We start from the raw sequence: 21185 nt of genomic DNA, 5'->3' as shown, positions 1-21185 counted from the left end.
CCTCCACCACCAAGAGCCGCGGGCGACGGGAGATCTGTGGACCTCCCCGCAAGCGACTATGGCGGCCAGGCCAGGCGATTAACTTGACAGAAAAGGGAATGCCGCCTCCCAGATTGGGCTCTATGCTGACTGTAGCTGTGCAGAAAGAGTGAGGCTCAGCCCCTAGTAATAACCGCCTGCTTGCCGCCCTTGAATAAAACAGGCCACCTTTCAGTGCTAAGAATATCTTCTGGTGAGGCTAGATAGGTATTTTTTCTCAATTTCCCCCCCCCCCCCCCCCCCCCCCCCCCCCCCCCCCCCAATATTTTTCCTGGGTTGTTTTGTTTTGTTTTGCTTAGATCCAGATGGATGCTAGCCCGAGATAGGAAAAAATAATAGCACCCAAGCCAACCAACCAACCATCGATGGTCTAATCTGTATCTAAACGACTGCTACACCAGACGGATACTTATGGTCAGCAGGTCATAAGATGTAAGCGAATAGCAAAGCCCAGGCACGAGACTAGCGTTTTGTTTCTCTTGTTTGGCGTGATTTAAGAATATTTCGGGCTATTTTCGTCTGCACATTACACATCGGCTCTGGGATAAAGAGATGGAGGGGCAGAATAACTAGACTAAAACAGTTTCATCATCATTCGAGGTCTATAGTAAGCAGCTCTCCCATGAAAAACCTTTCTCTGGATATCTACCTAAGCAAGTGTCGTAGTGTTGCATTCTGCCACTCGATGTTAGATCCATCTTGTTGCGCCAAGAAAGCCAAACCAACTCCAAATTCTCCAATGATCGCCAGTACAAGTTCTGTTGCCCAAATCACCAAACTACCGGGTCCGGAAATGAACCAACTGTGAAAATGGAATAATAATAACAAAAAAAAAAAAGATTTCCATCCCACTCGAGGGTTTCAGTAGGGAATCGTCTCAACTACACGCCCATAGTAAAGTCATGTTCAATACCCGGGGTGACGCTGGCAATAAACTGTGGGAAAGTTCAGTTAGTGGATCCGCATCTCAACATACTCCACAGATCAAAGAGGAGTTCTCACCTTAAGGAAAACAACCAGATACTGGTCTACCCGAATTGCAACCTCCTGATCTGCCACATCGTCGTGCTGGATGTCTTCCCACTCATCATTCTTGTCTATCTTTGACGCATCTCCTTTTCCAGAAACGCCAAGTTTGTTAAACTCGTCGGCCAATCCTTCCAGACCCGCTTGTTGGCCAGAGGCGTCGCCAGCCTTGAGCTTTTCTCTCCTAAGCTTCAGTGCGGCATCTGCCCGGTCTAAGAGCGTCTTCATGACAGGCGCATGTTTGCAGGGGTGCACACTGGCCATCTTGATATTGTTGGCAAAGAATGGAAAGTCCTCAAGAGTGACTGTCTTGTCTTTGTAGTCGCCCATGATGTCCTCCATCATGTTATGCGGCGGTAGGGGCTGTCCGTTGGCACCATATCCGGACAGATAAAGGCGAGGTGTCCGGTAGTAGGGGGAGTACATGATGTACAGAGTATACGTCCGACGGCTGCTACATTTAGTGATATGTGGTCAGTAGGAACGTTCGTACACTTGGTGACGGTCATCAATATTAAGTGGAGGCTTTCTTACCTCGTCTGCCCCGATGCATCCGTGTCGCGAATGATGGCCTCATCGTCCTCCTCATCCTCCATATCGGGGATGTCATCGTCGTCATCGGGCTGTGCCCGCTCACCCGCATTGCCCGCATCGTCAACAGTCCGTACCTCACGAGCCTTTAGCGGTTGTGAGCTAGACAAGCCTCCCGTACGCAGCCAGCCATCGTCATCGCCCTTACTGCCCTTGAACTCATCACCATCGTCGACGACAGCCTCCTCAAGGCCCGCATCGCCGGCGAAATTCTCATTCAGTCGCCGATTGCAAGGAACATTGCGGGTGACGAGAAACTGCTTCCCGGGCGGCAGATGGCTTGCGCGTCGACTCTCCGAGTCCGCATCTCCCCAGCTCCATGTCGGGAACTTGAAGACAAGGTAGTCACCAGCCGCTACGAACTCTTCTGGTGTAATCTCGCCTGTTTGCCGAAATGTGGACGTGTGCGATACTGGCGCGTATCGGTCGCGGAGAGTGTTGACGACGGAGTAGAGGCTATTCATTGTTGCAGCTTACTGCCTACGACGTGCAGGTTGTTGAAGGACGGAACCAGGTAGCTCAAGAGGATTGAGCGGGGAAAGTCAAGTGAGAGTCAGTTAGTCTATCCACCATGTAGGTAAGTTAGTTTGGTAAGGGATTCGGAAATGATGGTTGAAGCCTGTAACTTTGACGGTCCGAGGCTTGTTCACTTTGTTTTGTTCAAAGCAAGCCCAGGTAGCAGGCTAAGGAGGCTTTGACGTGCAGGGTGGCGGGTGACGCTGGGAGTCAATCACATGGCGGGGTGCACCTGAATGGCATGCGGAGCTGCCGTGCCTGGAGCGTTATCAGCCTTATCAGCTCCCCGCTTACTCGTGACATGCGCGGTCGGACCCACCAAGCGCGACGTCACCGGTAGACAACTTGCGTCCGCCCACAATCAATGTCGGATACAGGGTAGGTACTCTCGCATATGTCGCATTGCCAGCAAACTTGATCTGTTGTAGCCTGGCTTTTCCATCGTACGACTTGCTCTTGCTAGGCACCAAATCAGACGACTTGAATGTCGCCGTAGACGGGAGAAGCTAGAATTCCATGACTTTCTATGGCTAGCCTGCATGTTCTATTCCTCCTCCTCGTCACTGACCTCTTCCCCTGCATCAATAGCAGCTTGCCTTCTCTTTGCTGCCCTTTCCCTTTTCTTGTCCAGTAGCTTCTGCAGCTGCCTAGCGCCATTGAACACCCCGTTGGTACCACTCCCGCACGCCGCACACGTCGGATCTTTCCTGTACCGCTTCAGTGCGCAGGGCTCGCAAAAGTAGTGGCCACATCGCGTCTTGATGGGTTGCTTGTAGGGCTCCTTGCAGATGATGCATGCAAACGGGATGCTCTCAAGTAGTGCATCCTCCTCGTCATCGTCGTCATCTTCGGCCGCGGCCGTGTTGCTCTTGTCTCGGCTGGCCACAACAGTGCCACCCAAGTTTTTCTTGCCCTTTGTCACGGTCTCCCATTCCTTGTCCAGCTGCCACCCTGCCTTGTAATCTTCACGCGCATGCAGATACTTGCAATTGTCACCGAAGCCGCAAAATCCTGTTTGCTTGTACTATGTTGGGAAGTTGAAAGTCAGCAGCCATCCATCACACAATGGTACAACAAACTAAAGGTTGTGGACTTACATCTTTACAAACATCAGGCGCAAAGTCTGTAATAGTAATGGTGCGGATATTTGTGGGCGCCTTAACGGGTCCTACAGTTCTTGACGGCGCATCTGGATTTTTCTGGATGAAAGATGGCTTGTTCGCAAGGCCCTTGTACTTTCCATCTGGCAGCTCTTGCGGCTGTGCGGATCTTGTCGTTCCTAGTAGGTTCTTGGTTGATAGTGAGTCTTTATCCTCCGCATCGAACCAATTGGTCCGTTTTGTCGCATCATTTGAATCTGTTATCGGCACGCTCCTGTCGGCCTTAAAAACCGTCGCTGAGAGGTCCGTATCAGCGGCGGCGCTGGTCTTTGTTGAGGTCGTAACATTGCTGGACTTGTCCTTTCTTCTCCGCTTGATGCGGTGTCCTGCTTCGTCCTCAGAGGATGAGTAGTCTGAGCTGTCGCTGTCCGCAGGTGGAGGTGTCGCTGCGCGTTTCCTGATATTCGCTTTGGCTTTTGCGCCTCGCTTCTTGAAAACAGCCACCGGTGCTGCAGGTGCATCCATTCTGGGTGGCTGGTTTTCTGGATGTCGCTGAAAAAAGAATGTCGGTGTAGATGGAATGAAGCTGATGTCGAGAAGACGAGGGTTTGTGATTTAGTCTTGCACTATTTGGTGCTATACGACTGATGGCTTTCGCTAGAAGTGATAGGTTCCGACTATTTTCGGCAGTTTACGCCACCAAGGCTGAGGATTTGTAAAGCCACAGTACCATCTGAAATCCGAATGTTTGTCATGATTCCGGGGAAAGCTCCGACATGTTAGTGGTCAACCCTCGTCGGCACCCAAAATCACATCCAATCTTTGTTCCTGACTAGCACGACGCGTTAGACTGCGCCACAAGTGACCTGTCGTTATCGCTGTTGGTGGACTACAGGGTTGTTGGAGGTGTGCCTTGCGGAGTCCAGCTCCACTATGCGGGACACCAATTTTACTTTGCAAAGCCAAGTTCATGCATTGCGCAGGAGCACAAGAAACGAAACAAGAATGGACAAATGAGCTTTTGGGGCTAGTGTTATTCGCTCGGCGCCTTTAGAACGAGGCGCCACATGATTTTCGCTGTAATTTGGCTGGAGAGCTATACGACCAGGCGTGTTTAAAAAGGAAGCCTTATCAACTAGAAGACGCCAGAAGGGAGTCGTATTTCGGACATTTTGATTGATTTTCTTGTTCTTCAAGTTTGCACTTTTTGATCGGGACATTATCTCGTTTCGACGCCTTCGTTACTAAAGGTGCCTAGCTCCTAGTGCAGCCAGCTTGGCGAGCACAAAAAAAAATAGAACGTGCATCCCATCTCATCGCTGTTCACATATGAGATCAGATGGAATGCATCCCCTGGTACTCAATTTCAGCGTGCATCGCAATAACCTCCTGCGTGACGTCTGATCTCCGCCTGCAGGCCGTTACTGGTTACTTTTGGTAGTGGATTAAGCTCATAGGCGGAACGGCTTGCAGGTGAGTTCCTGGAAAAGAAACAACTAAATGCCAACGGTGGCCGCATGAACGAATCATTAAACTTCCAAGGCAAGGCATAAAACTATTGGTCCAACTGAGTTGAATTCGTCCACGGAATTGCTGACAGGTTAGTACGGATACGGCAAGCAAGTAACAAGCCTGTATCAAGCCTTACTTGTGTCGAAATGTCTGTTTTACCCCTGAATAAGAAAATATGTAGTATGAGCAAAAGCACACTCACTCTATGTCTGTGGTACATAGTATATTGTACTATAGTACCATGATTAGGAATTTGTGGCTGCAAAATCACCTCCGCTTGTACCACATGTATTCAAACTATTAGGTCTGCAATATTTACCATAAAAAAATAAGATTGTCAATTGTAACTCTCCATTCGCCTGCCATCACCACCCTCGCACACCGTCAGGCTCTCGTCTGACGTCTGGACCAATATCCCTGCCGCAGTCCCACCTTCCGGAGATGGACGGTCGATGGATCGGTGGGACATTGTGTGCCTGTGCAAGCTCACTCGTAGGGGAAAGCCTGGTTCTTATTGTCTGTGCCGTGCAGGTCCCCAAGTGTTGTTGACAGCCAGGCCAGGCTGGGGTCTTGCCTGCATGGTTCCAAGAAAAAAAAAGTTATTGTTCGCTTTGTTGTTGTTTTCCTAATCTTTCCTTTTCTCTCCCTCCTTCTTCCCTCCCATCCCGCCCGTCCGCTGTACTCCCGCGAGACAGTTCGAGACGCAAATCATCCCGTCGGGCAGTCCCTTCTTCTGGAACTCCACTGCTTGCTTGGTTGGATCCCGGGCTGGGCCGTTTCTGCCTTTGCCAATGAACAATCTGCCTCCATTCTAATTTGGTGCGGATGTATTTTGGTGGATGTTAAGTTTCGGTTTCTAGTCTTAATTGTAATACCCCGACCTTTTGTCTTTCGTTGCAGCTTTTCTCCCAGAGTCACATCTTCTCTCCGTCACTCCTTTTTTTTTTTTTTTTTGTTGTGTGTGTGTGTTTACCGGTACTCTACGGCATTACCTTCGTTTGCGATATATTCGGTTTCTGATTTCTATTACGATCACTTTCTGGGTGGCGCTGGAATTTCCGAGTTAAATCTTGTGCCTGGTTGGACCGGCTTGGGTGCACTTAGCTTCTTTTAGCGCCTGTCAACCGGATTGGTCGCGTCGAAAAAAAATAAAACAACAATCAACGACACACACCCTCCAATCAAAAGCCGCACACCACAGCAATCTGTCGCGCAGCTGAAGCACCTCCGCTTCTCTCCGCACCAGGGCCAAGCGAGACATTCTTGCATCGTCTCGTTCTACATTCGATCATCGTTTTCTGGTCGCGTTTTCTGGAGAGGCCACGACTTTGGCATCGACATTCCAGAACTTTGGACCGAATCCAGCTTTTCGTGGCTGTGCTTGCTGCAGGTCGATCGGTTGCTCGTGCATCCGCTCGGCCCTCGCAGAAAACCACTATCTTCTTTGTTTACAAACAAGGGAGACAACAAACAAAACCCACAAATACAACACGTTCGCTCCTTCGACCGAGCAGCCGGGTCTGCATTCGCAACAACACCTTCAAACCGGAAATACACTTGATTGTCAGAGAAAGCAGAGAGGATAATCATCCTGGATCTTAGGAAGCTGTCTTCAACACGCGTCGCATCACCTCAAACACGCTTGATGGTCGTCCTGTAGCCGCACTGATAGGCACGGGAAGAAGGCACTGATCTGCCCATTATGGCAGGCTCACGGGCCTCTCCTCTGCCCGATAGGGTCAGAGGAGGTGGCGGCGAAATGAACGATCCATTTGTTACTCCCGGAACAGCCAGCGCAAACCCGCTGCGGTACTCCAACTTTGATTCAAATCTCTTCGCTCTCGATCCTGGTTCCTCCCCAACGCAGGTGAAGCGTGCCCTCGAGGCTCACCTGGCCGAGACCGATCGGCGGATGCAGGAAGCTGGAAAGCTCGGGAACGCCCTTGTCGCGCAACGCAAGCAGCTGGAGGAGCGTCTTCGCGAAGTGGAACAAGTTGAGGCTCAAGGAGAGCTCGCGCCTGATCTCCGCAAGAAGCTGTTTGACATTGAGAAAGACTATAATGAGGTGGCCAGGGAAAGTGCAAGGGCTTTTCTACCCAAGCCGAGGATTCCTAGTAATGAGCTCACGACTGGCTCTCCATTTGCGCCCGAAGGCAAGGGTGGCAGGGTAAGTATTATATCAGGACACTTCCCTTCCCTAGCATGATGCTAATTATTTTCACTACAGCGGTCTGTGAGCCCCTCAAAGTTCGAGAGCCAGGCTACAGGTTCTCCCACCAAGCTCAGCGTGCCAAACAGGAAGCTCCGGAATCAACCCACCAATAGGATCCATGACATCGAATTCGCTGCAGAGATTAGCACATCTTTGATTTCACAAGTACGAAACCTGCAGGCTCTTCTTTCTGAGCGTGACGAAGAGCTTAGGGACATCAAGGTTGAGAAGTCCAGGCTCGAGGCCGAGTCTGAGGCCTTCCAACAGCGGGTCAAGACGTTGGATGAAAGCGAGCACCGCTACAAGGACGAGAACTGGAACCTGGAAACGCAGCTGCACGAACTACTTGCGTCACAAAAAGAGGCTGCCGATCGTGAGAAGAAGCTTAACCAAGCTCTGAACGCGCTCCAGGCAGAGAAGAATTCGACGCAAAGGGAACTGGATGAGATTAAGGTGTCTCATGCGAAACTCGTAGAGGACCACGCTGCTGCGGTGAAGCACCACGACATTGAGCTTGGCACTGCCAAACGCAACATTGTTATGGCTGATACCGAGAGAGCCGCCATGCAGCGAAAGATTGAAGACCTTACCAGCCAGAACCAAGAACTTGCCAAGGCGTTCTCAATGCAACGAGGAAGGATGCTTGAGCGGGAAGCCGCCTCAGGCTTGAGCGATGAGGACTTCGAGACTGCCAATGACAACATCACTCCGGAACACTCACCACCACCTTCTCCTGTCAAGGGCACACCGCGACACTCTATGCTGGAATCCGAGACCCTCAAAACTTCGCTCCTTCACGCTCAGCGCACGATCCAGAGTCTTCGCACCAATGTTCACCGTGAGAAGACTGAGAAGCTCGAACTTAGACGCATGCTCCAAGATGCACGTGACGAAATTGAGAAGGCCAGAAGTGACCCTTCCAGCGGTAGCCGACCTAGCCGCAAGACAGCATCTCGCGAGTTCAAGAAGCCCTTCCGCCCTGCACAACTTGGTGAAGCCCGCATCAGCCGCAGCGAAATTTATCTTGAGGATCCTAACTGGGAGGAGCAGCCGGGTGATCCCATGAGCCCTACTCGACCTGTGACCAACTTCAGAGGGTCCCGATCCGGTGAAATGCCTACCGTTGTCGAGTCCAGCAGTGACCAATTTGATACAGCTCACGAGACAAGCGATGCTGCGTTTGAGACGGCCAATGACGAACGCGCTACCGAGACTGAGGATTTCCAGACGGGTGCTGAAGAGATGTCGGACGAGGCAACCGAGACCGAGAGTCTCTCGAGGGGTGTAGGACGGCTGAAGAGACCCCCGTCACTGCCTTTGAACCAGCACCAGACCCGCTACGAGTACCAGAGCACAGCATCCACTTCCGACGAGGAGGATGACTACACCTACGCTGGCTCGGATCTCACCAAGACGCCCACTTCTTTGCCTTCAAGGCCGCGCAACCGCTTCAGTCGCAGCAGCCGCAGTGGATTCTCCCGCTCCCGTTCTCGACAGACCAGCGAAGAGCCCAACATGCTTAGCAGCCCCGCCAACTATCCGGGTAGTCCCGCCAGCTTTGCCACTAGCAGTGCCACTGGAACACCCCAGGCTGCTGGACAGAGCCTATTTGCTGAGCTGGGCGAGCTCGATGGCAGCGATTATGAGTCGTATAATGGTGCCACGCCTAGCCGACGCAGTGTCAGGTCCATGAGCGTCAGGTCCATGACCCCAGCGTCAGTCACTCGCCGCACGGGTTCTACGCCCCCTGTGCCTCCTCTGCCCAGGGTTATTATGGTCTCCAGTGGTATGATGACTGAGCCCGTTGCTATCGAGCCATCGTCAGAGACTATTGTTGAGTTCAAGGAGAGACCATTTTCGATGAACTCGGTTATCCGGGATGGAGAGACCTCTTGGTTGGATTCGAGACCTGTGTCCATGGCATTTTCTTACAGTGATGCTGGCGCGCAGCATGATCCGGACATGGAGCAAGAGCTGGCTCGATTCCCTTCACCTCCTAGGCCCACCTACCACCTTGGTGACACACCTATACCCATTCTGACGCCTCCCCTCTCTTTGAGCTACTCCTCAATCCAGGCTGAGAATATTGAGCCGCTAAGTGACCCTGAAGTCATGTCGCCTCCACCACCAACTCTTAGCTTTTCAGGAATCCAAACCGAGGATGTCGAGCCTCGTGGTGAGATCGAAATCCCACCGCCTTCTTTCAGCATATCCGGCATCACTGCAGAGGGTATTGAGCCACGTGAGGAGTTGGCAGTTCCTCCGCCCGCCCTTACTATGTCGACAGTTCTTGGCGAAGCTATCGAACCCCAGGCCGAAGCTGAGATTCCCCCGCCTGCACTCACCATCTCGTCAGTTCTTGTCGAAGCTATTGAGCCCCAGGCTGAACTCGAGATTCCTCCCCCTGCACTTACTATTTCATCAGTCCTTGGTGAAGATATCGAGCCCCAGGCCGAGCTTGAAGTCCCTCCACCTGTGCTCAGCATATCTACCATGGTGGCAGAGGGCATTGAGCCTGTCAGTGAACCCGAGATGCCGCCTCCTGCTCTGAACTGGTCTGGCATTCAGGCCGAGCATATTGAACCACAGAGCGAGCCTGAGATTGCGCCTCCAGTCTTCACCATTTCCTCAATCTCTGTGGAGCATGTCGAGCCACTTAGCGAGCCCGAAATTGCACCGGCGACGCCGCCGGCCCTTGTCTTCTCGACCATCACTGCTACCGAGGTCGAGCCTATTGCTGAGCCTGAGCGTGAGTATGTCGCTGAATCTCGCGACCTTCTTGCCCTCGGGGCTATTGCCAAAGAGGCATCGGAAGCAACCGAGGAGCCTGCAGAGCCTGCATCCGTTCCTGTTACCCTCGATTTCTCAGCTATTCAAACCCAGTTTGACTTAGCTCCCGTCGACCCCGTGGAACCCAAGGTCGTTGTTCCGGAACCGCAACAGCTTTCATTCTCAGCGATTTCGGGTGAGATCGTTGAGCCTTTGGCTGAGATTCCCCCTGTCCTTGGATTTTCGTCCATCTACGGCGAAAACGTCGATCCTGTGGCGGATTCGGAGATCCCTCCGCCTGAGCTTTCAATGTCGACAATTGCGACTGAGCAAGTTGAACCTGTCGCTGATGTCGATCCTGTTCTCTCCATGTCGACAATCGTCACAGAGTTTGTTGAGCCCATCGCCTCCATCCAGCCTAGCCTCTCGCTGTCGACCATCGCAACCGAGACTGTCGAGCCTATCAGCATTCCCGAACCCGAGAAGGTCATGTTCTCTATGTCGGCCATTGCAACTGAGGCTGTCGAGCCCGTCGGCATTCCAGAGCCCGAGAAGGCTATTTTCTCCTTGTCACCCATATTGGGCGAGCAGGTGGAGCCGATCGAGCCTCCCGCCAAGCGGCTTCGTGCCGTTGCACCACTCGGTTATTCGAGTATCACCACTACTTGGGACACAGAGCCAGTGTCACCCCGTAGTCCTAAGCGTAACGGCTTCATCATTCCCCGCGATGACGAACGGCCCATCACCCCCATCGATGGCTTGTTTTCCTTGGCTCGTGGCAAGAGCAAAGTCAGAGAGCCCTCGACTCCTATCATTGCGGAGGACGAGACACGTCAGTCCCGGAGTGCCTCGCCAAGCGCCGAGACTCCCGAGTCACAAAGACCGCTTAAGGAGCTGCCTTCCAATGTCAACGCCAAGCCCGTCCGCAAGCAGGTTGTGCCTACGACCGACCAAGGTGCCCAAACCTCTCTCACATCGGAGGCGATTGACCAGATCATGGCCCTGCGGGCAAAGGCAAGCACGCCCACGAGCCCATTCTTCTCTCATCACAAGACAGACTCGTTCGGCACCAGCGTCGGCACGCCTGGAACTGTCCGCATCAGAAGGTCACAGGAAAGCCTTAGCAGTGTCATCCACCACAAAGTCAAGCCTGTCGAAGCTGACTTGGATGGACGGAGACCCGGCAGCGCTGCAAGCGGGCACGCATCGATCCACTCCCAAAACCTTCCGCCGCTGCCCCCGAACCACAAGGAGGCCATTCAGGCCGCACGCGTAGACTCCTCGCAGGGCGGCCCTGGCACAATCACCACCATGGGCCCTCCCTTGCTGCCGGCATCCGCATACAAGAACCAACAGCGACCGCGTACACCTAACGGGTCTAAGAGGCCCATGTCTCCCGCGTCGATTGTCTCTGTTGGACGCGGTACACCCACCCCCAAGCCGGCCCGGTCTGGTTCTGCGTTCGGCACGGCAGAGGTTCAGTCACCCACGCGCATAACTGCTCACAGCAGGCAATCATCAATGTCGTCCTTTGTTTCCGAGGTCGATGCTCGGTTCAACATGCAAAATGGCATGTCGGTAGGCATGCAGCAACACGGCTTCGGACCAAACACGGACCCTCGCATGATCCAGGCAATCACGCAGACAATGATTGGTGAATACCTATGGAAGTATACTCGCAAGGCCGTCGGTGGCGACTTCTCGGAGAACCGTCATCGCCGCTACTTCTGGGTCCACCCCTACACCAGGACGCTGTACTGGAGCGACAAGGACCCGTCGACTGTTGGTAGGTCAGAGGCAAGAGTGAAGAGCGTTCCCATTGAGGCTGTCAGGGTTTCCACAGACGATAATCCCATGCCACCTGGGCTTCACCGCAAGAGTTTGACCATCTTGTCACCTGGACGTGCCATCAAGTTCACCTGCACAACTGGCCAGCGTCATGAAACGTGGTTCAACGCACTTTCATATCTGCTGCTCCGTACTGAGACGGAGGGGCAAACCGACACGGAATCGATGGCGGAGCACATCACCAGTGAGGATGTTGACGAGTTCAACCCGCAATACGGACAGCGTGCCGCGGCCGGCACTCGGGCAAACACACCTCGCCCGCCGCCGTCGCTTGCATCCTTCACTTCGCGGACGCCTCGCAATGAGACTCCCACTCCTTACGGCAGCTCGTATGACGTGCCGACGTTGACAAAGACGCCCAAGAAGAATGATACTCCGCAGCAGCAGCAGCAGCAGCAGCATCCGCAAAGACCGGCCTTGGGCACTATGGGCCGAATCAGTGGATACTGGAAGTCCAGTCACGTCATCTCGGGCACTTTTGGCAGCCTAAGAAGCCGCAGTGCCGGTGCGGTCCAGCATCCGCGGGGCACAATATACGAGACCAATGAGGTTCACGATAGCGCAGAGGACCTGAGACTCATGTATGAGGCTCAGGACCGTGAATCTGCCAGACTGGAGAACGTCCGTGCTTGCTGCGATGGTAAACATGACGTTGGAACTCTCCATAAGAGGGGATTACTTGCGTCCCACAGCCATTCCCACACGGGCGCCTCAACACCGACCGCTTCAGGTACCGTCAAGTCTCGCGCTTGATTGCTGACTTTGTTGTCTTTTTATCCGTCTTGTGTTTTTTTCTTGCAGTAATAAGTCATTCAAACCATCTTCTCGACTCTCGTTAACTTTATTTCCCCCCAACCAAACGACATTCGCTCAACCAGTCTTTCACAACCTGTCTCAAAAGTTCGACCTCTACTTTTTAGTTGGGTCTGTCCTCTACTTCCTTATCTTAAGGACTCTCCTATTATTGTCATGAACCCCCCCAAGTGTGCTTTTCATTAAGCTACTCTACACGACGTCGATGAAGCCGATTTTCTTTTTTGTATGCTATAAGGGTTAATTATCACCCATGCTAGTTTTAGTCAGATAAAAAAAACCAATTGTATTTTGAGAACTTGCACAACTATCTTGGAGTCTGTTTGCAGACCTGTTTGCCACTTCTTTGCTCACGTTGCTCGTCTCTGTCAGCTATCCCAATCTTTACCAGCTTTATTGCTTCCACATTTGATTTTTCAAGAGCTATCTATCAATCTGGCGGCAGGAATCAATCTTGGCTACTCGATTTTGCCACCGCCCCTTCTCCAGCACACGCTCAGGTCGCAGATAGTACCTTTTCACGGTTTGAGAGGCTGAGGGGCACAAAAGGGAACATACGGAGATGGCCCATACTAGCAGTATCTAGCCTTTGTTGCCTTTTTTTGTGAATTCAATCGCCTGAGGATCAAGTTTTTGGCCGCATCTTTTTAGACTTTTTTTTTTTTTTTGACCACAACTGAAAGTTTAAGTCGCGGATGGAGAACTCTTGGATGAAAAGAAGTTGACTTTAGGGATTTAGTACTTGCGCCCGGCATTTTTTAGGAAATGCACTAGGTCAAGTTTGACAGTTTCTTCAGATCTGCACAGGCAATTTCACCTTCATTAATGGGGGCTGTCATACAGTCAAAATATTTCCCTTTCCCCCGTCCTTCATTGCCAGCCACCACCCTTCTTCCCCTTTTCCCTCCCACGCTATACTTTTTTTTTCTTTTTTTTCTTCTTCTTTTTTTCCCCTCGAAATTCTTTAGTCGAGACTAGTAAGATGCTTGTACTGCTTCGTACCGAAACGGAGGTACCACGGAATCGATAACGGAGCACACGACCAGCGAGGGGACGTTGAGGGGCTCTTCAATCACCCAGCCAGTAACAACAATGGCGATGTTGCTCGTGACATTTGGCTAAACGAGGTTAATCCGGTGGGGTCTCGATCTAGTTTTGATGAGGAAGGAGGGCGAAAACATGATGCTTACTGCAGCTGCCTCCAAGAGACCACAGCTCCGCCCAGGCCTGGCAAGCCGTGTGGCATGGGTCGGTCTGGCATTTGAGGGGCCATTCATCGGGCACGGCATCGGTGGTCTGGGCGGGTTGTGCCTCGACAGACACGGGAGTGACGGCAATGTCGCCCGTGTTATCTGGGGTGGGATGAGCTGAGGTCATGGCGGCCAAGAGCCATAGGATGGAGACTACACCCTTCATGGTGACTAGGGTAAAATCTGTGAAAATCAAAGATTGGAAGAGAGAGAAATGAATAATTATTTTGTTTGGCGAGAAACAACAGCTTTATATTTGGCAAAACCCATTGGCTTAAAGCTTGTTGTGAAGCCTTCCACATGTTGAATATGACGATTGACGATTGCACTAGCAAAGAGATCTATACATCTTCAATGGGTTCCCCAACTCTAAAATTCAGCCACGACCTGAAGCTAGGGGAGTATGCAGGGATAGGGCAGAAGCTTGTGCCTAGATTCTTGTACCAAAGATCGTCAACTAAAGAAGTACCCAGTTGCTCTGCCTCACTGCGCGTGAGAAAGGGGGCTTTTCTTGACAGCTTTTGTGGGCGCGTTGAAGATATTGGCGACGCTCTTCTCCAGCTGCTCTAGATTCCATTTCTCAGAATCCTAAAAGCCCATAAACCAAAACAAGCATGAGCCCAAGCATGTAATTGATCGAGGGGTGACCCCTGGCAGCAATCCAAGAGCTCATCCAAGCCTGGAATCTTGGGTATAGGTTACCTTACCTTGTCTACCACTCGTCTGTGACTAGACTAGTCTAGAGGCAAGCAAGCACGCGATGCTCAGCCCAGTAACCACACTTCGGGCCTACAAGATGACGTCCTTGATTCCCCTGCGATTTTTCAGATCTCTGGCAATTTTGCGCCATTTTTTGCACTCTTCAGACACTCGCCGCCCTCTGCTTGGTTTTCTTTCCAACGTCTGTGCTGCAACCAGTTTCATGCCCTTACATGGTGCTTCTTCATGACATGATCTTCTACTATTATGCTTCTAGTTACTTCCCTCTCTTTTTGTTACATGCCTTTGACTCTGCCTTTGTGCCAGGGAACCGTCAGATGCTGGAGAGGAGCTGGTGATGGGATTGAAACAGGTCTACGACATCGGTACAAGCATCAATACAACCATAAATGCAAGCCGAAGCCGATAAGATCAACAGTCACCATCGCTATCGCAAGTTTTCTAAACAAACTCTTTGGGTACCTGATACACTAACTGGTATACTCGTTACATATATCTCCCACAGCGTCAATTGTAAGTCCTGTTCACCCTAACCTTCATGTGCTAATCGAGAAGATACATGTCAGGGCAAGTCAGAAGCCGGTTGTGATGTTCTTGCGCCAATGTTACCATACGTGCTTAATTGGTAATGTTCTTTCTTGGAGAACTTTGCACAGGATTTGGTCTATTGTAGACTGGCATGGCAAATTGTCACATCAGAGTTACATGCACCTGCAACACATATACATGATGGAATCGTTTTCGACCAACCTATAACATAGCCTGATACGAGACCCGGTTGCCGGGGGCCATTGCCCTTGTTTGTTGCCGGGCGGGGTATAAGGACAGAGATATTACAGTTAGTTGATGAGAGGAAGGGTTAGCCGGCATACTGCGTTTCAAACCTGCAAGTACCCTGCGTAGTAATCTCCAAAGATTCCTCCACCACAAATGAACAAAGATGGCCAATCTAGGCTGGCCGTCGATTCCTGCAACCATCCCCGGGGAGATTTGCAGCGGGCTTCTTCGGCATCTCGCCGCACCTCGCCGCATCAAATCAACTGGACCGAAGCATATTGAGCTGGCCAATCCAGACGTGTCGATGTTTCTTCCGGCATTTGATCATCTTGTTTGCGGAGTATTGCAGGTTTGACTTCTCATTTTAAACGACGGGTGGTTGCATAAAGAGCTGACGCAAAAAGGTCTACAGGATTTGCATATTAATCATCACTTGTAAAATGCCAAAAGAAGGCATCCGGCGCCACCAGCAAATATTGATTCTAGACGCATAGATAGATGCAAGAAGCTGACAGAGATGTTGCATTCTTGTTAGGCCGCGCGTTATCTAGACTGCTCGGTTAGATGCAGCCAGGCAAACATGCCCCAAGACAGGAAGACATTTCGTGGATGCAACGCCACTACCGGAACTTGTAATACCACCTTCGCTACCCTGAATTGTTCGCTGACGGTGGTGAGCCGGGGGTTTCGGACATCAATGACTAGCATCATCGGTAAAAAAATAAAAAAAAAATAAAAAAAAACCCCCCAATAAATCCAATAAACCGAACACGACTTTTGATATTTGCGACTTGCATGCGTCCGAGTTTGTCGCAATGTCGATCTAGTCCTAGACGGCGAGGACAGAAATAGGAGTAGTAAGTATCAGGGAATGAGTGAGGGAGGGAATGGAAGATTTACATTTTAGAGTAGGCCAAGTTTTTTTTCGCCTTCTGCCACTTTGGGGCCAAGGTTGAGAGCACAAGGGAGGTAGGCTAGTAGTAAGTAGCCTGACTAGGTAACCAGCTATAGCGAGGAAGGTCCTCCTCCACCAAGACAGGAGGAAGTTACAGTATGTAAAGGTTAAAGTCGACAGATCCTAGAGGCTACTAGAGGTAACCATAACCGACCTTAATCTGACACGCGATGGATATCGAGGCCCATTTTTCTTGTCCAGATTCATGTTTCGCGCCTGGAGCTGAGCCCGCAGATCCGAGAGGCTTTCAGCAAATGGTACACTTGTTACCAACGCAATCGAGGAGAACTCTCAACTGATGAATGTTTTACCATTGTTTCCTGTCACTTTCTTGTTATTTTATTATTTTCATTTTTTTCTCTATTACTTTTTATTCTTTCTTTCGCGTCCTGATTGACGGGTGGCTGGGGTGGACTTGACATATGGTTTCACGGAAATATAATCCAACCCTGACAGATGTACAGAGTGAGTGAGTAATGAATGCCACGCACATCAGTAGTTCTTCCATGTCAAATGACACTTGATGCCAATCAATCTGCAACCACCATTCGTAGCAAGGCACCCAACGGATATTTTTACACACAAGTTACTTGAGTAATTCATCCGACTCTCCTACTTTAATGGAGATAAATTTTTTAACCGTAAAATTATGATAAATTGTTAATTCTCGGAAACAGTTCGACAACTTTGCTCCATGAATATACTTCGATATATGCCACAAAACAACCCTCTTCAAAGCCAAGAAAGAATGGACATTTATTTTCCGATCTGGCAAACTGTTGCCATCACTTCTAATTAATTGTACATATTAATGGTAAGCAAGAAAATAAGATAAATGAACAAATTAATAAAAAAAAAATAACAGAGGAAACCGATTGAAAGATCTTCTTAACCTCCTACCTAGCTAGGTATATTCATTACTTGGCACCTTGCTTTGCTCAAACATGGCCAGTCTCGACCTTGACGCACCGGCCATCGTCTGAACAGGTTTCGAGAATTGCGGCACACAGCTTCCAATGTTCATGCAGGGTAGGACAAGGGACCCCTGGCCTGACAGCTCAACAAGCTTTCCGGGCTTACGGCCCGCATGGCAGCCCTGTCACTTTCGCATGTTTATTTTTCCCATAGCTAATGGAAGCTACCTATGGACGGACTTGTCAATGTCAGTTCCTGTCTGGGAAAAACAAGAGCGTTCAACATTTCACACGGTCCATGATGTTCGTTGGACATATTACACTGTCTGTCTCTATGCCAGATGGTCCCTCTTTCGAATTTGTCGAGTCATTTTGCACTTTTGACGGTTGATCTTTCTCCTTTGGTAGGTCTGGCCTTTTCTGGTGCAGCAAGTACACTGACGAATTAATTATTTACTTGTCACAAAAAAAAAGAAGAAAAAAAAAAGAAAAAAAAAAACATGCAGCGTCTCCTCTCTAGTCTGAAGCTCCTCGGACCTGTCTGCATATATTCCATTCTCTTCCCCAAAGAAATGATTTACGGGAGACCTTCCTCCAAAAAGATGTGACATTCCATAGAAAAGTCCACAGGGAGATCCTGAAGCAGGACCTATACTGATCCACCCCCAAAGGAGCCGATTTTTACCCAACCAAGGTTTTTGAATCAAAGTGGTACAGGGCCTGGCAAATCTGGTCATCGTCAATTATGATGCCCCGCCAAGCTCCGACAAGATCAGGGGTTTGTTCTTTCATCCGAACCAACACCCCAGTTCGGCTCGCATCCCGCCCGTTATCATATGCGGTTGTTTTGTAGTAGTTGCATACTGGATGTAGTACTGTGTATATTGCTGTTGTTGTTGTTGTTGTTGATCTTTTTTGAAAAGGTTGAAAGCACTCTTGTCTCGATCACCATGTCGGCCCACTTTCTGCCAACAATCCAGATCCCTGAGACTGTTTGACGGCCGCCTGTCGACCCGATCCACCGGCGGCACTCTGAGATGGCGCATGAAAATGTTCTTGCACGTCAGTGAGGGAAAGTCCTGAACATGGGTAAGATCGTGGGTAGGATGAGATGTGATCCCAGGCCCCTCGTGTAAGATGACTTGATGATCCGAGGGCGGGCTCGAGTATAAGAACCTCATGCCAAGTCTCTCCAGATCTTTCTCTCTGGCTTACTCTCCATCCACCAACCACTAGCCAAACAAACAGCCTCCCTTTTACATTCTTTCAAGAGTTGATCTCTTTATTTTTTTAAACGATACCACTTTTTTTTACATTCTTTGCCCACATTATCTTTGTACTTATACAACTTTCATTAAAGTCGATCTTTAATTTACAAGACAAAAACCTCCCCTCAAACCATTCAAAATGCAGATCAAGACCGTCCTCGCCGTCTTCATGGCCACCCTCGTGTCCGCCGCAGCCGTCCCCGAAGGCACCGTGGCGCTTCAGGCTCGCTACCCTGCCAACAACAAGAAAGCCGGCAAGGTCAACGCCGCCGCCAACAACGGCACCGCCGCCGGCGGTAACGTAAACGGCACGGCAGACTTTGGAAAGTGCAAGCCGACCATGAGCTTCAAGACGGGCCGGCCGGGTCGCAAGGTGAGTTCTTTGGTCCTATAAACTTTTTCACACTTCTTTTTTTTTCTTTTTTTTTTTTTTTTTCTCTTTCTTCTTCTTACCTAGTTGACTGACATCCGACAAAACACCCCAACCCACAGGCCACCGAGGGAACCTTCCTGCCCGACGATGAGCTCGTCGCCAAGGGCCAGCAGGACGCTCTCAACCCCAACATCATCACCAACCGCATCTGCGACCAGCTCACAAACGTCTGCAGCGCCAACGCCGCCGCCAAGACCCAGTGCGCCGCCGCCAAGGCTATGGTGTCCTCGCTGGGCACCAAGGACTCGAGCACGGCCGACGCCTTTAACAAGGCCCTCGGCTTCTAGGTCTTTTCTTTCTTTTAGGTCTAGATGCTAGTGCATTTGTGTGCGGGTATGTGGGAAAGGGGGTGCTTTTGGAGTGGCGGACGGCGTCCTCCCTTTTTTTTCAATGATGTGACGGTTATAAAACTATGTGTTCAAGGAGGTGGGAGGTTGTTGTTGAACGTTGGGTATCTATGTGGAAGCCTTTTTTTTAATATTGCTAGCTGGTAGCACAGTAGCAAGTGACATGCTGTCTTGGAACAGCTGTCTGAATCGAACTCTGTTTTCGAATCATGAGATAATTGCTCTGAACGTTTTTTGGGCTGCTCTGTCTATTATTAAGCCCTTACGATTCTAAGTCTTGGTTGGAGCCAGCACATTCACAATGGCTCATGCTCTCTCAACTGCTTCTCAGCTAAGACATACTTCCCTTAGGGTCAAGTGTGGAATAGTAAATGTCACTTTCTCGAGGAGGCTCTGTTTCGGGTCTCGACTGACCTGCGAACTGAGCCGGTTCATTTCAAATCAGAACTTAACCGCTTATCCGCGTTTGTTCCTCCCTCACAGGTATCCTAGTACAGATTACTGAGGGAACATGATAATTGGTAAACACACTACCAGATAGAGTAATAACTAGGGACATACTTAGTTACCTAGGTGAGCAAAGTACGTATGGAATTCGACGAGCAAGTTAGCTAGCAATAAAGGCATGTATTTCTTTTAGTGTTATCCTCACGCCGGGTGTTTGGATTTGTGGGCTGGATGACGAATGTTGTGAAATCCATAAACACGCTTCTCCATTTTTTTTGCATCTCGTATCCCCTCTTTCCACAGGTAGATATGTATCCCACTTTTGCATGCAAAAACAGGAAGAAAAAACCCCTAGGTACTTGAGGTGCATGACTTGTCTCTTTCCCATGAGTCACCTAACTATCACACTAACCGCCACGACGGGCAAAAAAGACAAGGTTCAGGAATAAAAATAAACAAAAAGGCAAAAATACTACGGCAAATATAGCCTCACTATACCAGTAGTAGTAAAGCTCGCCCCCAAAGAAAAGAAAGAAAAAAAAAGTCATCCCAAGGAAGCCGAAACAGCGGTTGCTTCCTCGGTTGTCAAGTCGGGACAAGCCGTGCGAACTATGTGTTTAACGAGGCTAGAGAAAAAAAAGAAGAACAAAAAAGGATATATATTTTGTATCGGTAAACATGAACTCAACAGCAAACACAAAACATGCCTCTGTTCCGGTATAGAACGGACCACAAAAAGGCTGGCGGGCCCGATACCGAAAGAGAGAGGCACCGCCCCAAGAAAGCGGTTGTGGGCGGGGGGCAAAACAAAAAGAGAGAGGAAAAAAAAAGGTTTGAGGCGTTGACAGAAATTCCAGGGCAGTCTGTTTTTTGGGGGGGTTGTTTTGCCTCTGTTCCTCTTCTTGGTTTTCTTTTGTCTACGGCCAGCTTGGGAACTTGGGATGATAGATAGAGGCCAGCGGGCAAGATGCTCCGGTAAACTCTCGATCGGGAGGTAGAAAATATTGGATATGGGCATTTGTTGGGCCCATTTCATTAGCTTTGTTTTGTTTCTTTCCCCTTGCTTTCTTCTAAACCCGAATACAGCATTTTTGCCAAGTAAGTAGGATGAAGGGAATATGTGGCATTTTGTTTTCTTTTTTGGAAGAAATAGGAACAAAGATTACCTTGTTTGTATTTTGACATCCGAAGAATTCACAAACAAGAACCCCAACAAACGTGTCGTGAAACAGCAAAGAAATGAGGTGAACCATTCTTGCTCCCTCCTCCACCACCCATTAACGTACCTGGGAGTAGCTTCATAGAGATAGAGAGGGGGAGCCTAGAAGCAGACAAAGCAAAAAAAAAAAAAAATTGGACTGAAGAAAAAAAAAGAAAGAGAATATGACATATTGTCCGATTTACTCCTCAAATCCGAAGAACAGACAGGGGCGGGCATCTCTTTTTTTTTTCTTGTATTTTGCCTTTTGCCTCTTACAAATATCTCGACTGATCCCGTCCGTAAGAGCTGTTCCCCCCACCTACTGAGGCAGTCAAACGGTTCCGCCCGAGCCACCTGTTATCCCGTCAATTTTCACGGCCGAGATAAAGGGGGAGAGAGGGGAGAGAGGATTGATGGATCACAAGAACCTCAAACACCGGCCCCTGA

At 50.0% G+C, this 21185-nt stretch overlaps 8 protein-coding genes across 8 annotated transcripts; 3 read left to right on the top strand and 5 right to left on the bottom strand.

Moving 5' to 3' along the window:
- Nucleotides 1–287: 287 nt before the first annotated feature.
- On the bottom strand, nucleotides 288–2368 carry PgNI_10409 (uncharacterized protein). The gene is made up of 3 exons (XM_031130380.1): nucleotides 1600–2368; nucleotides 1042–1519; nucleotides 288–974 (listed from the first exon to the last, which is right to left on the bottom strand). The coding sequence occupies exons 1-3, from the start codon at nucleotides 2118–2120 to the stop codon at nucleotides 921–923; spliced, it is 1053 nt and encodes a 350-aa protein (XP_030979792.1). The 5' UTR covers nucleotides 2121–2368; the 3' UTR covers nucleotides 288–920.
- A 235-nt stretch (nucleotides 2369–2603) lies between these two features.
- PgNI_10408 (uncharacterized protein) lies at nucleotides 2604–3898 on the bottom strand. Its single transcript, XM_031130379.1, has 2 exons — nucleotides 3270–3898; nucleotides 2604–3196 (listed from the first exon to the last, which is right to left on the bottom strand). Exons 1-2 carry the CDS (start codon nucleotides 3795–3797, stop codon nucleotides 2717–2719), a joined length of 1008 nt encoding a protein of 335 aa, XP_030979791.1. The 5' UTR covers nucleotides 3798–3898; the 3' UTR covers nucleotides 2604–2716.
- Nucleotides 3899–5121: 1223 nt separating this feature from the next.
- On the bottom strand, nucleotides 5122–5253 carry PgNI_10407 (uncharacterized protein; the record flags this gene model as incomplete). Its single annotated transcript, XM_031130378.1, has 1 exon — nucleotides 5122–5253. The coding sequence occupies one exon, from the start codon at nucleotides 5251–5253 to the stop codon at nucleotides 5122–5124; it is 132 nt and encodes a 43-aa protein (XP_030979798.1).
- A 1233-nt stretch (nucleotides 5254–6486) lies between these two features.
- PgNI_10406 (uncharacterized protein) lies at nucleotides 6487–12366 on the top strand (the record flags this gene model as incomplete). Its single annotated transcript, XM_031130377.1, has 2 exons — nucleotides 6487–6951; nucleotides 7012–12366. The coding sequence occupies 2 exons, from the start codon at nucleotides 6487–6489 to the stop codon at nucleotides 12364–12366; spliced, it is 5820 nt and encodes a 1939-aa protein (XP_030979797.1).
- Nucleotides 12367–13498: 1132 nt separating this feature from the next.
- Nucleotides 13499–13842, bottom strand: PgNI_10405 (uncharacterized protein; the record flags this gene model as incomplete). Its single annotated transcript, XM_031130376.1, has 2 exons — nucleotides 13499–13575; nucleotides 13617–13842. The coding sequence occupies 2 exons, from the start codon at nucleotides 13840–13842 to the stop codon at nucleotides 13499–13501; spliced, it is 303 nt and encodes a 100-aa protein (XP_030979800.1).
- A 1494-nt stretch (nucleotides 13843–15336) lies between these two features.
- Nucleotides 15337–15809, top strand: PgNI_10404 (uncharacterized protein; the record flags this gene model as incomplete). Its single annotated transcript, XM_031130375.1, has 2 exons — nucleotides 15337–15522; nucleotides 15768–15809. 2 exons carry the CDS (start codon nucleotides 15337–15339, stop codon nucleotides 15807–15809), a joined length of 228 nt encoding a protein of 75 aa, XP_030979799.1.
- An 18-nt stretch (nucleotides 15810–15827) lies between these two features.
- On the bottom strand, nucleotides 15828–16289 carry PgNI_10403 (uncharacterized protein; the record flags this gene model as incomplete). Its single annotated transcript, XM_031130374.1, has 2 exons — nucleotides 16074–16289; nucleotides 15828–16002 (listed from the first exon to the last, which is right to left on the bottom strand). Coding segments are annotated over exons 1-2 (177 nt in total), but the record flags the coding sequence as incomplete, so codon positions are not given.
- Nucleotides 16290–18449: 2160 nt separating this feature from the next.
- On the top strand, nucleotides 18450–19030 carry PgNI_10402 (uncharacterized protein; the record flags this gene model as incomplete). The annotated part of the gene is made up of 2 exons (XM_031130373.1): nucleotides 18450–18683; nucleotides 18803–19030. 2 exons carry the CDS (start codon nucleotides 18450–18452, stop codon nucleotides 19028–19030), a joined length of 462 nt encoding a protein of 153 aa, XP_030979793.1.
- Nucleotides 19031–21185: the final 2155 nt, after the last annotated feature.

The sequence above is a fragment of the Pyricularia grisea genome, chromosome VII (assembly GCF_004355905.1).
Source record: "Pyricularia grisea strain NI907 chromosome VII, whole genome shotgun sequence".
Classification (NCBI taxonomy): domain Eukaryota; kingdom Fungi; phylum Ascomycota; class Sordariomycetes; order Magnaporthales; family Pyriculariaceae; genus Pyricularia; species Pyricularia grisea.
The sequence above is the reverse complement of the archived record's forward strand: the minus strand, read 5'-3'. Positions and strand labels throughout refer to the sequence as shown.